Consider the following 16,716-nt stretch of genomic DNA (forward strand, 5'->3'; position numbering starts at 1 on the left):
CTCTACTCTACTATCACATATCTACAACACAAAATCTATGTGTGTGTGTGTGTGTGTGTGTGTGTGTGTGTGTGTGTGTGTGTGTGTATAGTGCCTATGTAATCATGTGTTTGTATGCATGTGTCTGTGCATATATTTGTGTTGCTTCACAGTCCCCGCTGTTCCATAAGGTTTATTTATATGTTTTTAAATCAAATTTTACTGCTTGCATGAGTTACTTGCTGTGGAATAGAGTTCCATGTTGTCATGGCTCTACGTAGTACTATGCACCTCTCAGAATCTGTTCTGGACTTGGGGACTGTGAAGAGACATGTCTTGTGGGGTATGCATGGGTGTCCGAGCTGTGTGCTAGTAACTCAAACAGACAGCTTGGTGCATTCAGCTTGTCAATACCTCTCACAAATACAAGTAGTGATGAAGTCAATCTCTCCTCCACTGTGTGCGAGATGACTGAACAGTAGTCCAGGTGTGACATAACTAAGGCCTGTAGTACCTGTCTTGTTGATAGTGCTGTTAAGAATGCAAACAAGCGCTTTATTATGGACAGACTTCTCCCCATCCTAGCTGCTGTTGTATCAATATGTTTTGACCATGATAGTTTACAATCCAGGGCTACTCCAAGCAGTTTAGTCTCCTCAACTTGCTCAATTTCCACATTGTAGGTTTAGGGTTTAGTGAACAATTTTTTCCCAAATACAATGCTTTTAGTTTTTTTAAATATTAAAGATTAACTTATTACTTGCCACCCATTCTGAAACTAACTGCAGCACTTTGTTAAGTCTTGCAGTCATTTCAGTCGCTGTGGTAGCTGACGTGTATAGTGTTGAGTCATCCGCATACATAGACACACTTTACTCAAAGCCAGTGGGATATCGTTAGTAAAGATTGAAAAAAGTAAGGGGCCTTGACAGTTGAATGGGTTATTCCTGATTCTTACCTGGATTTTGTTGGATAGGCTTCCATTAATGAACACCCTCTGTGTTCTGTTAGTAAGGTAACTCTTTATCCACAATATAGTAGGGGGTGTAAAGCCATAACACATCAGTTTTTCCAGCAGCGGACTATTATCGATAATGTCAAAAGCCACACTGAAGTATTACAAAACAGCCCCCACAATATTTTTATCATCAATTTCTCTCAGCCAATAATCAGTCATTTGTGTAAGTGCTGTGCTTGTTGAATGTCCTTCCCTATAGGCATGCTGAAAGTCTGTTATTGATTTGTTTACTGTCAAATAGCATTGTATCTGGACAAAAGTTTACAAAGGGTTGGTAACAGGCTGATTGGTCGGCTATTTGAGCCAGTAAACGGGGCTTTACTATCCTTAGGTAGGGGAATAACTTTTGCTTCCCTCCAGGCCTGAGGGCACACACTTTCGAGTAGGCTTAAATTGAAAATTTGGCAAATAGGAGTGGCAATATCGTCTGCTATTTTCCTCAGTAATTTTCCATCCAAGTTTTCAGGCCCCGGTGGGTTGTCATTGTTGATAGAAAGCCATAATTTGTTCACCTCTTCCACACTTAGTTTTCGGAATTCAAAATTACAATGCTAATCTTGCCAATGAAAAAAATTATTAAAGTAGTTGCCTTCTGATTCAATGAATGATGGAGCGGCCTCTTCACGAATGTCTTAGTGTGTTTGGACAATGATAGTTTGGTGATGTGGACACGAAAGAACTTGAGTCTCGACACCGCTCAACTACAGGGCGGTGAAATGTTTTCCTATAGTTCACGATCAGCCCCATTGTCTTGCTCACATTGAGGGAGAGATTGTTGTCCTGACACCACACTGCCAGGTCTCTGACCTCCTCCCTAAAGGCTGTCTCATCGTTGTCGGTGATCAGGTCACTGTTGTCTCATCAGCAAACTTAATGATGGTTTTGGAGTCGTGCTTGGCCACGCAATCGTGAGTGAACAGGGAGTACAGGAGTGGACTACGCACCCCAACCCCAGTGTTGAGGATCAACGTGGCAGATGTGTTACCACCTGGGAGAGGCCCGTCAGGAAGTCCAGGATCCAGTTGCAGTGGTGTTTAGTCCCAGGGTCTTTAGCTTAGTGATGAGCTTTGTGGGCACTATGGTGTTGAATGCTGAGCTGTAGTCAATGAACAGCATTCTCACATAGGTATTCCTTTTGTCCTGGTGGGAATGGGCAGTTTGGAGTGCGATTGATATTGTGGATCTGTTGGCGCGGTATGCAAATTGGAGTGGGTCTAGGGTTTCCAGCGTAATGGTGTTGTGAGCCATGACCAGCCTTTCAAAGCACTTCATGGCTACCGACGTGAATGCTACGGGGCGGTAATCATTTAGGCAGGTTACCTTCTCATTCTTTGGCACAGGGACTATAGTGGTCTGTTTGAAACATGTAGATATTACAGACACGGTCAGGGAGAGGTTGAAAATGTCAGTGAAGACACTTGCCAATGGGTCCATGCATGCCATCTGGCACCACGGCTTTATAGGTCTTGCTCACATCATCCGGAACAGCTGGTGCTCTTATGTATGCTTTAATGTTGCTTGCTTCGAAGTGTGCATAAAAGGCATTTAGCCCATCTGGTAGGCTCACATCACTGGGCAGCTCGTGGCTGGGTTTCCCTTTGTAGTCCGAAATAGTTTGCAAGCCCTGCAACATCCAACGAGCGTCAGCCGGTGTAGTAGGATTCAATCTTAATCCTGTATTGACACTTTGCCTGTTTGATGGTTCGTCTGAGGGCATAGTGGGACTTCTTATAAGCATCCGGATTAGTGTCCCACTCCTTGAAAGCGGTAGCTCTAGCCTTTAGCTCGATGCGGATGTTGCCTGTAATCCAAGGCTTCTGGTTGGGATATGTACGTACATTCACTGTGGGGACGACGTCGTTGATACACTTATTGATGAACCCGGTGACTGAGGTGGTATACTCCTCAATGCCAATGGATGAATCCCGGAACATATTCCAGTCTGTGCTAGCAAAACAGCCCTGTAGCGTAGCATCCGCTTCCGTATTTAGCGAGTCACTGGTACTTCCTGCTTTAGTTTTTGCTTGTAAGCAGGAATCAGGAGGATAGATTTATGGTTAGATTTGCCAAATTGAGTTTTATTTATACATCTCTGTGTGTGGAGTTAAGGTGGTCTTTGTATTGTTTTTTTCCCCTCTGGTTGCACATGTTAGATGCTAGTAGAAATGAGGTAAAACAGATTTAAGTTCCCCTGCGTTAAAGTCCCTGGCCACTAGGAGCGCCGCTTTTTCTGAGCATTTTCTTGTTTGCTTATGGCCTTATACAGCTGAGTGCGGTCTTAGTGCCAGCATTGGTTTGTGGTGGTAAATAGATGGCTACAAATAATATAGATGAGAACTCTCTTGGTAGATAGTGTGGTCTACAGCTTATTATGAGGTACTCTACCTCAGGCGAGCAATACCTCAAGACTTCTTTTAATATTAGACATTGCGCACCAGCAGTTAGTGACAAATAGACACACACCCCCGACCCTCGTCTTAACAGACGTAGCTGCTCTGTCCTGCCGATGCACGGAAAACCCAGCCAGCTCTATATTATCCGTGTCGTCATTCAGCCACGAAAGTTTTTAATGTCTCCTTGGTAGGATAGTCTTAATCGTAGATCGTCCAGTTTATATTCCTATGATTGCACTTTGGCCCATAGTACGGAGGGTAGTGGTGGCTTACCTACTCGCCGACAAATTCTTACAACGCACCCTGCCCTCCTCCCCCCTTTTCTCCTTCTTTCCTTCATGCTAATGACAGGGATTTGGGCCTGGTCTCGAGAAAGCAGTATATCGTTTGCGTCAGACTCAATAAAGCAAAAAATATTTGTCCAGTTCGAGGTGAGTAATCTCTGTTCTGATGTCCAGAAGCTATTTTTGTTCATAAGAGATGGTAGCAGCAACATTATGTACAAAATAATTTACAAACAAAATAGCACAGTTGGTTAGGAGCCTGTAAAACGGCAGCCATCCCCTCCGGCGCCATTATGTCAATGATATAATGTCATTAATCTTTGTTTCATAGTGTTTCATCTTATTATTCAGTTTAGTCAATTCCTCATCAATTCATAGGGATTTAATAGTTTTTACAGTCATTTTCTTAATGGGTGCACATTTATAAAAAAAACTGGGATAAGCAATTGTATAAATGAGTCAAGTGCAGCATCTGGTTTGCTCCTCATTACACACCACGGACCAACAAATATTCTTTACATCAACAACATAGGAATCGTTACAAAACTGACATTTGACAGAGCCTCCTGAGTGACGCAGCAGTCTTAAGGCACTGCATCGCAGTGTTGCGGCGTCACTACAGCCTGGGGTTCGATTCCAGGCTGTAGGGAGGGCTTTACTTCGCTTATTGCGCAATAGCGACTTCTTGTGGTGGGCTGGGCAAATGCAGGCTGATTTTGAACTGTGTTTCCTCCGACACATTGCTGCAGCTGGCTTCCGGGTTAAGCGAGCAGGTGTTAAGAAGCGCGGCTTGGTTGGTCATGTTTCGGAGGACGCATGACTCAACCTTCACCTCTCAGCGATGAGACAATATCTTAATCATGAAATTGGGGAGAAAGGGGGGGGGGGATAAAATAATAATAATGACGTGACATCGTTCTTCCATGATAAATCCATAATTTGGTGTTTTGTTGATGATGTTGGAAACCGCTGTCTCAGGCACCGCTCCTGAATCTCGCATTAGTTTTAATTGGATTGAAATTTGGTGACCGAGACTGCCATGGCATATGGTTTACATTGTTTTCATGCTCATTCAGTGACTTGTGTCCTGTGGATGGGGGCATTGTCTTCCTATGGGGGCATAGCCATGGTAGTAGCCAAAGTAATGGCCTTCCCAGCATTTTTATACGTGACCCTATAGCATGATGGGTTGTTAATTGTTTAATTAACTCAGTAACCACACCTGTATGGAAGGACCTGCTTTCAATATACTTTGTATCCTTCATTTACTCAAGTGATTCAATTATATTGGCATGTAATGCTTTTGTCAAATGTTCTGTGGAAATTGTTAAGTAGTCATTGTGCATGGAGTTTTACTTTGTAACCATTTGGTTATTTAACTTTGTAACCATTTTGTTTTTGTTTGACATACATTTTAAAGTGAAAAATCTGAGTCCCTGTGTCACTTTGTTGCTATGGAATTGAAAGGCCGCCACAACTGACAAATGTCTCTGTCTTCTATAGGTCCATGGAGCAGGTACCATGAGGCTGCACTGCAGGATCCTTCCCCTCTTCCTCCCTATCCTCAAGCCCCTAGCACGTCAAAGACCGCTCTGCTGCCTCCCAGCCAATGGCAGGCCAACCACAGCCCCCAGACTCTTCCCCTCCTCCTGTCACCTGACCACTGATGTCCCCTCCTCCCAGCCCCTGGTTGGCCAAGATACAACGGTCAAAGTTATGGGCTACTCCTACCCTCGTGATGACTTCACCAACGTGACCAGCAAGATCCTGGCCAAGGTGGGCTGCAACCTGCACAACCAAGCCCACCATCCTCTCTGGCTCGTCAAAGAGCGAATCAAAGCCCACTTCTACCGTGCCTACATCATGCGCTCTGGCAACCCACTTTTCTCGGTCCATGACAACCTCAGTCCGGTGGTGACGACGGAGCAGAACTTTGACAGCCTGCTCATCCCGCCCGACCACCCCAGCCGGAAGCGAGGCGACAACTACTACCTCAACCGGAGCACCATGCTGCGAGCTCACACCTCCGCCCACCAGAGGGAGCTGGTGTGCTCCGGGCTGGACGCCTTCCTGCTGGCGGGTGACGTGTACCGAAGGGACGAGATCGACGCCAGCCACTACCCCGTGTTCCATCAGATGGAGGGTGTACGCCTCTTCTCCAACCACGAGGTCAGTATAAATGGTTGTGGAGTTAAAGTACTGATATATTCAAACTAAACTCAACACTGCCATGAGAAGCTCCAGTGTTATTGATTAGCTTCTAATCCTAACCACAAGGTCAAGGCCTTCTCTGTAGTGTCACAACATGGTTAAAGAGTAGGACTCACAAAGTAGGATGAATACAGTGGGCTCTTGTTACACAGTGGAGAGATCTACTGTTTTATCGATTTAAATATGCTGTTTTGAGTGCTGTAAAGACATTGATAAGTCATCTTAGATTCACATACAGTAACTCACCTTTTTTACCCCCAAGTTGTTTGCCAAGGTGTCAAGTGGAGAGGACCTGTCTCTCTTTGAGAGTGGGGGGCACCGGACCCCTCAGAAGCAGGAAACACACACTCTGGAGGCAGTTAAGCTTGTGGAGTTTGATCTGAAACAGACCCTCGACCGTATGGTCAGACACCTGTTTGGAGAAGGTAAACAACATTCCAAGTTCAAGTTTGTTGATAGGGACATCTTACCTTCCGATGGGTCTTGAGAAAGAGAGAAGAAATGCAATAAAAATTCTCCCATAGTCCTTTAAGGCCAGTGGTCTCTAGAAAGAAAGGACATTTTTTTGATACTTTTGGGATCAGTCCCTCGCCTTTTGTCTCAACCAGTCCTTTCTTCTCCTCTATCTACCTTCATATTCTCCTCTCTTCTCTGTGCCAGAGCTGGAGATCCGCTGGGTGGAGTGTTACTTCCCCTTTACCCATCCCTCCTTCGAGATGGAGGTGCGTTTCCAGGAGGACTGGCTGGAGGTGTTAGGCTGTGGAGTAATGGAGCAGGAGCTGGTGCACTCTGGTAAGCACATCTGTTGAGAGACACACACACACACACACACGAACGCATGAACACAGACACACCCTCATTCACTCTTCCAAACACACATGCACTTACTGTATACATGAGCACAAACATGCTTTCACAAGAAAATGCACTTTCATAGACATACACACTTGGGCAAATACAAACTTATGCTTGCATACACTTACTCTGTCTCACACATACAAATACAGTGCATTCGGAAAGTATTCAGACCCCTTCCCTTTTTCCACATTTTGTTACGCAACAGCCTTATTCTAAAAGGGATTAAATAGTTATTTTTCCCTCATCAATCTACACCAATACCCCATAATGACGAAGCAAGACACGTTTTTAGACATTTTTGCAAATGTATTGAAAATAAAAAACAGAAATACTTTATTTACAAACAGTACCAGTCAAAAGTTTGGACACCTGCTCATTCCAGAGTTTTTCTTTATTTTTTTTACTATTTTCTACATTGTAGAATAATAGTAAAGACATCAAAACTATGAAATAACACATATGGAACCATGTATTAACCAAAAATAAGTGTTAAACAAATCAAAATATATTGTAGATTCTTCAAAGTAGCCCTGATGACGTTATCTCAATCAGCTTGATGAGGTAGTCATCTGGAATGCATTTCAATTAACAGGTCTGAACAGGTGTGCCTTGTCAAAAGTTAATTTGTGGAATTTCTGTCCTTCTTAATGCGTTTGAGCCAATCAGTTGTGTTGTGACAAGGTGGGGTTGGTATACAGAAGATATCCCTATTTGGTAAAAGACCAAGTCTATATTATGGCAAGAACAGCTCAAATAAGCAAAGAGAAACGACAGTCCATCATTACTTCAAGACATGAAGGTCAGTCAATCCAAAACATTTCAAGAACTTTGAAAGTTTCTTCAAGTGCAGTCGCAAAAACCATCAAGCGCTATGATGAAACTGGCTTTCATGAGGACCTCCACAGGAAAGGAAGACACAGAGTTACCTCAGCTGCAAAGGATAAGGTCATTAGAGTTACAGCCTCAGAAATTGCAGCCCAAATAAATGCCTAACTGAGTCCAAGTAACAGACACATCAGCTGTTCAGAGTAGACTGCGTGAATCAGGCCTTCATGGTCGGATTTCTGCCAAGAAACCAATACTAAAGAACACCAATAAGAAGAAGAGACTTGCTTGGGCCAAGAAACATGAGCAATGGACATAAGACGGGTGGAAATCTGTCCTTTGGTCTGATGAGTCCAAATTTGAGTTTTTTGGTTCCATCTTTGTGAGACGCAGAGTAGGTGAACGGATGATCTCTGCATGTGTAGTTCCCAGCGTTAAGCATGGAGTAGACGTTGTGATGATGTGGGGGTGCTTTGCTGGTGACACCGTCTGTGATTTATTTCGAATTCAAATAAATCAAACTTTATTTGTCACATGCGCCGAATACAACAAGTGTACACTGCGTGCACAATTATTAGGCAAATTGTATTCCTCGGGATTAATTTTATTGTTGAACAAACACAATGCTCTCAGTCAATCCAAAATGTTATTGAACCTCAAACCTGAATGTTTAACAAAGGAAAAGTGAGTTTTGTCTTTCTCAGGGAAATATATGTGTGCACAATTTTTAGGCAACTATTCGTGTGCAGAATTATTAGGCAACTGAATTACAAAAATAATTTATCTCAACTCACTTGTTTATTCTCAATTTTTAGACTAAGTGTAACAGATAAATAACACAAAATGACAATTATATAACATTTTTGGCCTTTCAAAAATATTCAGTGACCACTATAGCCACCCTTATTTTCAATAACTGCCATGAGCCTTCCATCCATGGAGTCTGTCAGTTTCTTGATCTGTTCACGATCGATTTTCGCTGAAGCAGCAACCACAGCCTCCCAAATGCTGTTCAAAAAGGTCTATTGTCTTCCATCGCTGTAAATCTCACATTTGAGAAGGGCCCACAAGTTCTCAATAGGATTTAAGTCAGGTGAGGAAGGGGGCCAGGTCATTATTCAGGCATCTTTGAGGCCCTTGCTGGCTAGACAAGCAGTGGAGTACTTGGATGCATGTGATGGAGCATTGTCCTGCATAAAGATCATGGCCTTCTAGAATGCTGAGGACTTCTTCCTGTACCACTGTTTGACGAAAGAATCTTCCAGAAACTGGAAGTAGGTTTGGGAGTTGAGTTTCAGTCCATCTTCAACCCGAAAAGGTCCAACTACCTCATCCTCAATGATAGCAGCCCATACCAGTACCCCTCTTTCACCTTGCTGGCACCTGACTCAAAGTGGTGCCCTGTGTCCATTACTGATCCAGCTACGGGCCCATCCATTTGGTCCATCAAGAGTCACTTTCATTTCATCTGTCCATAAAACCTTTGAAAAATCTATCTTCAGGTATTTCTTTGCCCAATCTTGACGCTTCAACTTGTGAATCTTATTCAGTGGCGGGCTTGTTTCAGTCTTCTTGACCTTGGTCATGTCTCTGAGCACTGGACACCTTGTACTTCTGAACACTCCAGGTAGGTTGCAGTTCTGGAATACAATGGCACTGGAGGATAATGGGTTCCTGGTAGTTTGACGTTTAATTCTTCTCAAGTCTTTTGCAGTTAATTTGCGCCTTTTCTTCCCCATGTGTTTTTGCACCCCAGTTGACTATTCGCAACAAAAGGTTTGAATGTCCGGTGGTCACACCTCAATAGTTTAGCTATTTAAAGAGTGTCGCATCCGTCTGAAAGGCATTTTACATTTTGGGCTTTTCAGTGTCAGTTAAATTTATTTTTTGGCCCATTTTACCTTAGGTAATGAGGCTGCCTAATAATTATGCACACCTTGATATAAGGTGTTATTCACTTTCGCCACACCCTCCCTCATTACACAAATACATATCACCTGAAAATGATTAAATCCAATAAGCATTCCAGTTTATATGGTTTGGAGTTCGAAAATGTGAATAGAAACAATGATAAGATCAGAATACTCACTTGCCTAATAATTGTGCACGCAGTGTAGACCTTACCGTGAAATGCTTACTTACAAGCCCTTAACCAACAGTGCAGTTCAAGAAGTGTTAAAATATTTACTAAATAAACTAAAGTAAAACAAATTACAAGTAACACAATTACATAACAATAACAAGGCTATATACAGGGGGTACCGAGTCAGTGTGCGGGGGTACAGGTTCGAGGTAATTTGTACATGTAGGTAGGGGTGAAGTGATTAAGCATAGATAATAAACCTCGAGTGGCAGCAGTGTACCCCCGCACGGTACCGCTTGCCATGCAGTAGCAGAGAAAACAGTCTATGACTTGGGTGACTGGATTCTCTGACAATTTTATGGGCTTTCCTCTGACACCACCAATTATATAGGCCCTGGATTGCAGGATCTTGGCCCCAGTGATGTACTAGGTGTACTACCCTCTGTAGCACCTTACGGTCAGATGCCGAGCAGTTGCCATACCAGGCTGTGATGCAACCGGTCAGGATGCTCTCGATGGTGCAGCTGTATAACTTTTTGAGGATCTGGGGACCCATGCCAAATTTTTTCAATCTCCTGAGGGGGTAAAGGTTTTGTCATGCCCTCTTCACGACTGTCTTGGTGTGTTTGGACCATAATAGATCGTTGGTGATGTGGACACCAAGGAACTTGAATCTCTCAACCCGCTCCACTACACCCCCGTTGATGTTAATGGGGGCCTGTTCGGTCCGCCTTTTCCTGTAGTCCACGATCATCTTCTTTGTCTTGTTCACATTTAGGGAGAGCTTGTTGTCCTGGCACCACACTGACAGTTCTCCGACCTCCTCCCTATAGGCTGTCTCATCGTTGTCGGTGATCTGGCCTACCACTGTTGTGTCGTCAGCAAACTTAATGATGGTGTTGGAGTCGTGTTTGGCCACGCAGTCGTGGGTGAACAGAGTACAGGAGGGACTAAGTACACACCCCTGAAAGGCCCCAGTGTTGAGGATCAGCGTGGCAGACGTGTTGTTGCCTACCCTTACCACCTAGGGCCGGCCCATCAGGAAGTCCGGGATCCAGATGCAAAGGGAGGTGTTTAGTCCCAGGGTCCTTTGCTTAGTGATGAACTTTGTGGGCACTATGGTGTTGAATGCTGAGCTGTAGTCAATGAACAGCATTCTCACATAGGTGTTCCTTTTGTCCAGGTGGGAAAGGGCAGTGTGTAGTGTGTGTAGTGCGATTGAGATTGCGTCATCTGTGGATCTGTTGGGGCGGTATGTGAATTGGAGTGGGTCTAGGGTATCCGGGAGGATGCTGTTGATGTGTGCCATGACCAGCCTTTCAAAGCACTTCATGGCTACCGACATGAGTGCTATGGGGCGGTAATTATTTAAGCAGGTTACCTCCGCTTCCTTGGGCACAGGGACTATGGTGGTCTGCTTGAAACATGCAGGTATTACAGACTGAGTCAGGGAGAGGTTGAAAATGTCAGTGAAGACACTTGACAGTTGGTCCGCGCATGCTTTGAGTACACATCCTGGTAATCCATCGGGCCCCGCGGCTTTGCAAGGCACACTTAACCAGCATGGCTACCACAGCATTCTGCAACGATACGCCATCCCATCTGGTTTGCCCTTAGTAGGACTATCATTAGTTTGTAAACAGAACAATGACCCCAAACACACCTCCCAGGCTGTGTAAGGGCTATTTCACCAAGAAATTGAGCGATGGAGTGCTGCATCAGATGACCTGGCCTCCACAATCACCCGACCTCAACCCAATTGAGATGGTTTGGGATGAGTTGCATCGCAGAGTGAAGGAAAAGCAGCCAACAAGGGCTCACCATATGTGGGAACTCCTTCAAGACTGTTGGAAAAGCATTCCATTTGAAGCTGGTTGAGAGAATGCCAAGAGTGTGCAAAGCTGTCATTAAGGCATAGGGCGGCTATTTGAAGAATCTCAAATAGAAAATATATTTTGATTTAACACTTTTTTTGTTGGTTACTACATGATTCCATTTGTGTTATTTCATAGTTTTGATGTCTTCACTATTATTCTACAATGTAGAAAATAGTAAAAAAAAACATCATAAAAACCCTTGAATGAGTAGGCGTGTCCAAACTTTTGACTGGTAGTGTGTGTGTGTGTGTGTGTGTGTGTGTGTGTGTGTGTGTGTGTGTGTGTGTGTGTGTGTGTGTGTGTGTGTGTGTGTGTGTGGTTCAGCTTTTGCAACTTTTTCAATCATCATTATTCATAATTCATTCATGATTTGTCTTTAGCAATGCATTATCAGGATGAATTTAGAAGTGTTCACAAACATCTTATCTACACACTTTGAAAGAAAACTACTCCAGTCATCATTCACCATTCAGTTCCTATTGGGCAAAAAAAACAACACAAAACACAACCAAAACAAATTGCAAATGCATCCAACAAGTTTAGTCACAAGCTTCATGTAGTCATAGTGTGCTAGGAATATGGGACCAAATACTCAACTTTTGACTACTTTAAAACCCTATTAGTGAAATGTGTCCATATACTTATGACATCTTCAAATGAGGGGACTAGATCTATTTCTAAACAGTAAAACAAAAAAAGGTAATGCATTCTGTACTGTCGCCTCATATTGAACATTTGATCTCATATTCAAAATACTGGAGTATAGAGCCAAATGTAACATTTTAGCTTCACTGTCTAAATACATACAGAGGGGACACACAAACGAACAACAGACTGTACTCTTTACAGAATTGTATACTTAAGAGATAGCTCTTGCTGTTTTGCCCTTGAACAAATCTGTGTGCTGATGCGCCTCAATAAATATCCCACTTATCTAGAAATCAATAATACATTAAATGGATGCCAAAACAACATGACTCCAGTTTAGCTCTAGTGTTTGCTCTCTCCCCCCACCGAGGGCCCTTTGCTGTTGTGGCTAAGGTCGTTGGGGTCAAACCTTTCTCCTCCGTCCTTTGCCATTCTGCAGTGCAGTCACACTTCCTGCCTCCAGCAGCAGATGGCAGTGTTGTGAAACGGGGCAGAGCCAGAGGTGAGCTTGGGAGTGGTGGGAGTGCCCCATTTGGGGAGTGTGAGGCAGGAAGACACTCTGTTGGGCCCCAGGGGAGGGGAGCTGGTTCAGCGGCCCAAACAAAAGCTTGTTCCAGGGGAAAGGACCTGGAATGACCCCCTCACTCTGCAGCAATAGCTCCCAGCCAGCAAGCCAGCCAGCCACCCACCCCTAGACTGTTCCTGAAGCCATTAGAGAAGAGAGAACAGTACAGAATCACTGAATCAGTAGTCTTACGGTTTTGCTTCAGTGAAATATACAGAAGGCAACAAAAGACTGTTCGGGTTGGCACGATAGTGTGAAAGCCACCCTACTGTAGTGCACACGCAAACAAGGCCTTGTTGACGGCAAAAGCGCACTGTTATCAGATAAGGAGTGAAGAAATCAAAACTCGGATTTGGGAAAAGATTTGCAAGATATATCTGTTCCTGGGAATGTTTGGAGATCTCCTGGTTCCGGCTCTGCACTACAGTGGAAAAGCCCTCTCAGCTCCTAGCCCATCACCTCCAGACATATTGATTACACAGCCATGTCCAATGGGCTCAGGCTCTACCTGCCCGTGACAATGTCCCACAAGTGCCTGATTCACATTATTGGGCCAAGCTGTGTGGGTTGGCCTGTGTTGGCCAACCCATACAGCTAAGGTTAGCCTTAGTGTTATTTATTCTATATTCTGTAATGTTTAGTATTCCTTGTCTTGAGGTATTCTGACAGATAGGCGAACACCTAATATCTTGCTCCCTTTGTGTGTTTCCTCTTCTTGTGTCCACTGAAAAATGCATTGCTCCAAGATTACTCAAGAGCTTCACTGCTTGTTTACATCTGGTTAAAAAGGTACTACCGGCTCATAATCAGTGCTTCAATGCTCTATTATCCAGCTATGTAATTTGGTGTTTTTGAGAACTGTTGTTGTCAAACATGACTGACTTTATTATGTGAAATATAGTTATGATTTCTTCTCACGCTATGAACCTTTTTTTCTTTAATTCATTAAGTGTAACACAAGGCATTATATTTTTATTATTTGAAACCTAATAGCGTTGTTCATCAGGGCACACCATAGCAACATCTTTTAAAGAGCATTGCAACATAAAAAAACGAAAAAAACAGCATTTATTTTTGGATGAGTTCAGATAGTACGTCCTAGGGTTGGGCGGTATCCAGATTTCCTTATCATCATCCTTATTTTTCTCCCGGGATTTACAGTATTACGGGCCCCCAAAAAAACTAAAAGGCCATTGGGTGTCTATTACCAGAATGCTAAAAACAATTGCCCATGTAATAGCGAATTTCCATGGAGGCTGCTAGCTAAATATGCTAACGAGCTGAAACAAAAATAAACGAATTGCAAAGACAGGCAATCCAGCTCATAAAGTTATACGTACAGTATATAGGTAGGAAAGGTCTCCTAGACCCAGTCTTCCCTAGCCCCAGCCCAGCTACCCCCAGTCTCTCCCAGCACCAGCCCAGCTACCCCTAGTCTCTCCTAGCCCCAGCCCAGCTACCCCCAGTCTCTCCCAGCACCAGCCCAGCTACCCCTAGTCTCTCCTAGCCCCAGCCCAGCTACCCCCAGTCTCTCCCAGCACCAGCCCAGCTACCCCCAGTCTCTCCTAGCCCCAGCCCAGCTACCCCCAGTCTCTCCCAGCACCAGCCCAGCTACCCCCAGTCTCTCCTAGCCCCAGCCCAGCTAACCCCAGTCTCTCCTTCCCCTAGCCCCAGCCCAACTACCCCCAGTGTCCCCTAGCCCAGCTATCCCCAGCCACACAACTCATCCAATGGTCTTTCACTTCTCAAACACGGCAGAAAGCTGTTACAACCCTAAAATGCAAGATTAACTTTAAGCAAAACATTACGAAATGTAGCTGGCTACATTCTTTCTATGATACACATTCGCAATATGATGGCCATGCATTGTTTTTGCAAGAAATACCTTGCTTTTTCATGGTATGCTCATTTCCTTGTGTGGCTGCCAAGCCAAATAACGTTGCACTTCTGATGACAATGAAGCTATTTTCAGCCGAACATTGCACTAATGTACAGTATTTTATGTGAAGGAAAACTATAGTTACACGTCTCTGATCACTCTATTGAAGAAAAAAGAAAAAGTTTGACTTTCAATATGAAACGTGACCGCTGTCAATACACAGCTCGACTCACCTGCTCCCAGCTTTCTCCCGTTGTGCTTTTTACAAACAAACACGTGACTGGCTCAACTGTTCTGGGGAACTATGGTAAGCTTCATAATGTGACCGGTGAAATGAAGAATGCGATCTGCTTCATCTCCTGACGTATTGCACAAGTTGACTGCAAATATTTACTTAAGTATCTACAAATATAAGAATGTATAAGAAAAACATCAAAGAAATAGTTTCAATGGTGTTGACGGTATACCGCCCAAGCCAAGTACGTCCTCATTTCTCCCTGTTCTGGAACGTTTTCTTCCATTTTGTGACTTTGGAACACAACCCAGTTGGCTGACCAGTTGATACTGTACCTCGAGGCCCTTTGTGCGTTGACCATTGATGGTGCTACTGTCAACACCGTTCATGTGGCTGTTGCCAGCGGAGACTATGATCTGTTGCAAGGACTATAATTGGGATAGTTTTATGGTTCTGTAACCCTTGTTCTTCATACCGGCAGCACTAACACTGGGAAAATAAATAGGCATGCAAAACTGGGGTGATGTATGATGTTGCTACGCTACACACCTGTGTGTATGTGTGTGTCACTTTAATGGGACCAGTCCACACTGGAGTGGAGGTTGATTGCATATCAATGGAAGTGTCCCACTGCCCTGTCAAGAACATTGCTCTGCTGCAATGCTCTCGACATTAATCCGCGGGAGAGGGTTGTTCTTCAATGACTTTGTCAAACTACACACAAAACCACATGTGCCCACATATGCACACACAGACCCACACTTGTATTTTCTTTCCCGATTTCCCTCTCTCACTCTTCACTGCAGGGACTTTGTTAACCACACCCTGCCACTCTCTCTCCCTCCCACTCTAACACACACACCCACACTCTCACAGACTAGGTCCCCGCTCATGCTTATTCTTACTCTCTCAACTCTGTCTCTCTCCCTCTCCCCCCATTTCTTCACTGCGGCAGATCAGTGTGCCTCCCGTTACCAAGGCAACTCTTCATTCATTCCCCCCACACACACACACCCTCACAAACTCATACAAACTCATACATGCACCCTTTCCCTTAGGAACAGTGAGACAATAAGAAAAAGATGGCAGAGAGGGTGAGGGAAAGATACAGAGAGAGTATTAAATGTGTGGGGTTCTCGCTCCAGACGGGACCAGCAGCCGGCCCGCCAGTGGGGGGGGGGGGTGGGGGGGTGAGAGAGGTGTTTTAAGCATGACCAGCCATATTCGGAGCATGGACGAGGCGTGCCACAGGCTTGGGGTTAAGGGACAGATCAAAGGAGGATGGAGGGGTGAAGGAAGTGATGTGGGGGAGAGGAGGTCTCCAGCCTCCATTAGTGCTGCCGGTCCCACTTAGATATTCATTAGAGCGCCGGTGTGTAATCCCTTTGCACGCATTGATTCCACAGGGAGCTGAAGGATGGGCAAGGGTGTGTGTGTGTGATGGAGAGGGGGCGCTACTGAGGGGCCTCCCCAGAACCTGACCGCCGCATATGGGACCCGGTATTAATGACGGCACGTGTCACCCCCCCCTACCCCCCCGCCTCAGTTTAGTCACGCCCCGGAGGGCACAGTAGACCCCACCAATGTGATTTAAAATCGTGTTCGGCTGACAATTAGCGTCCCTTCAAGTCCCTGTGCCAGAGGGCCACAAGCTCCCAAGGGACAGCAGAGAGGCGTGGGGCGTATGGATAGGCTGGTGGGATTGAGGGTGGGGGGAGGGGCATTGGTTCAGGTGGCACCTTCAGTCTTAATCCACCTCCCTTCCCCTTTAAACTGAATAAATCATGTGCCAATTCTGACCCGTCCCCTCTCGATGTCTACATTCTCATTACACCACCTTCTGTCAGATCTGGGCTTTTTT

The 16,716-nt window shown here is 44.7% G+C and overlaps 1 protein-coding gene across 2 annotated transcripts in view; it reads left to right on the forward strand.

Annotated features, from left to right (window-relative positions):
* Positions 1 to 16,716, forward strand: part of fars2 (phenylalanyl-tRNA synthetase 2, mitochondrial) — a 150,588-nt gene that overhangs the window by 46,179 nt on the left and 87,693 nt on the right. For both annotated transcript variants that reach the window (XM_045702156.1, XM_045702157.1), the window contains exons 3-5: positions 5,178 to 5,843; positions 6,148 to 6,310; positions 6,546 to 6,677. In XM_045702156.1, the coding sequence (XP_045558112.1) occupies positions 5,196 to 5,843; positions 6,148 to 6,310; positions 6,546 to 6,677 (943 nt within the window). In that variant the 5' untranslated portion in view covers positions 5,178 to 5,195. The remainder of the gene's footprint in view (positions 1 to 5,177; positions 5,844 to 6,147; positions 6,311 to 6,545; positions 6,678 to 16,716) is intronic.

The sequence above is a fragment of the Salmo salar genome, chromosome ssa19 (assembly GCF_905237065.1).
Source record: "Salmo salar chromosome ssa19, Ssal_v3.1, whole genome shotgun sequence".
Classification (NCBI taxonomy): Eukaryota; Metazoa; Chordata; class Actinopteri; order Salmoniformes; family Salmonidae; genus Salmo; species Salmo salar.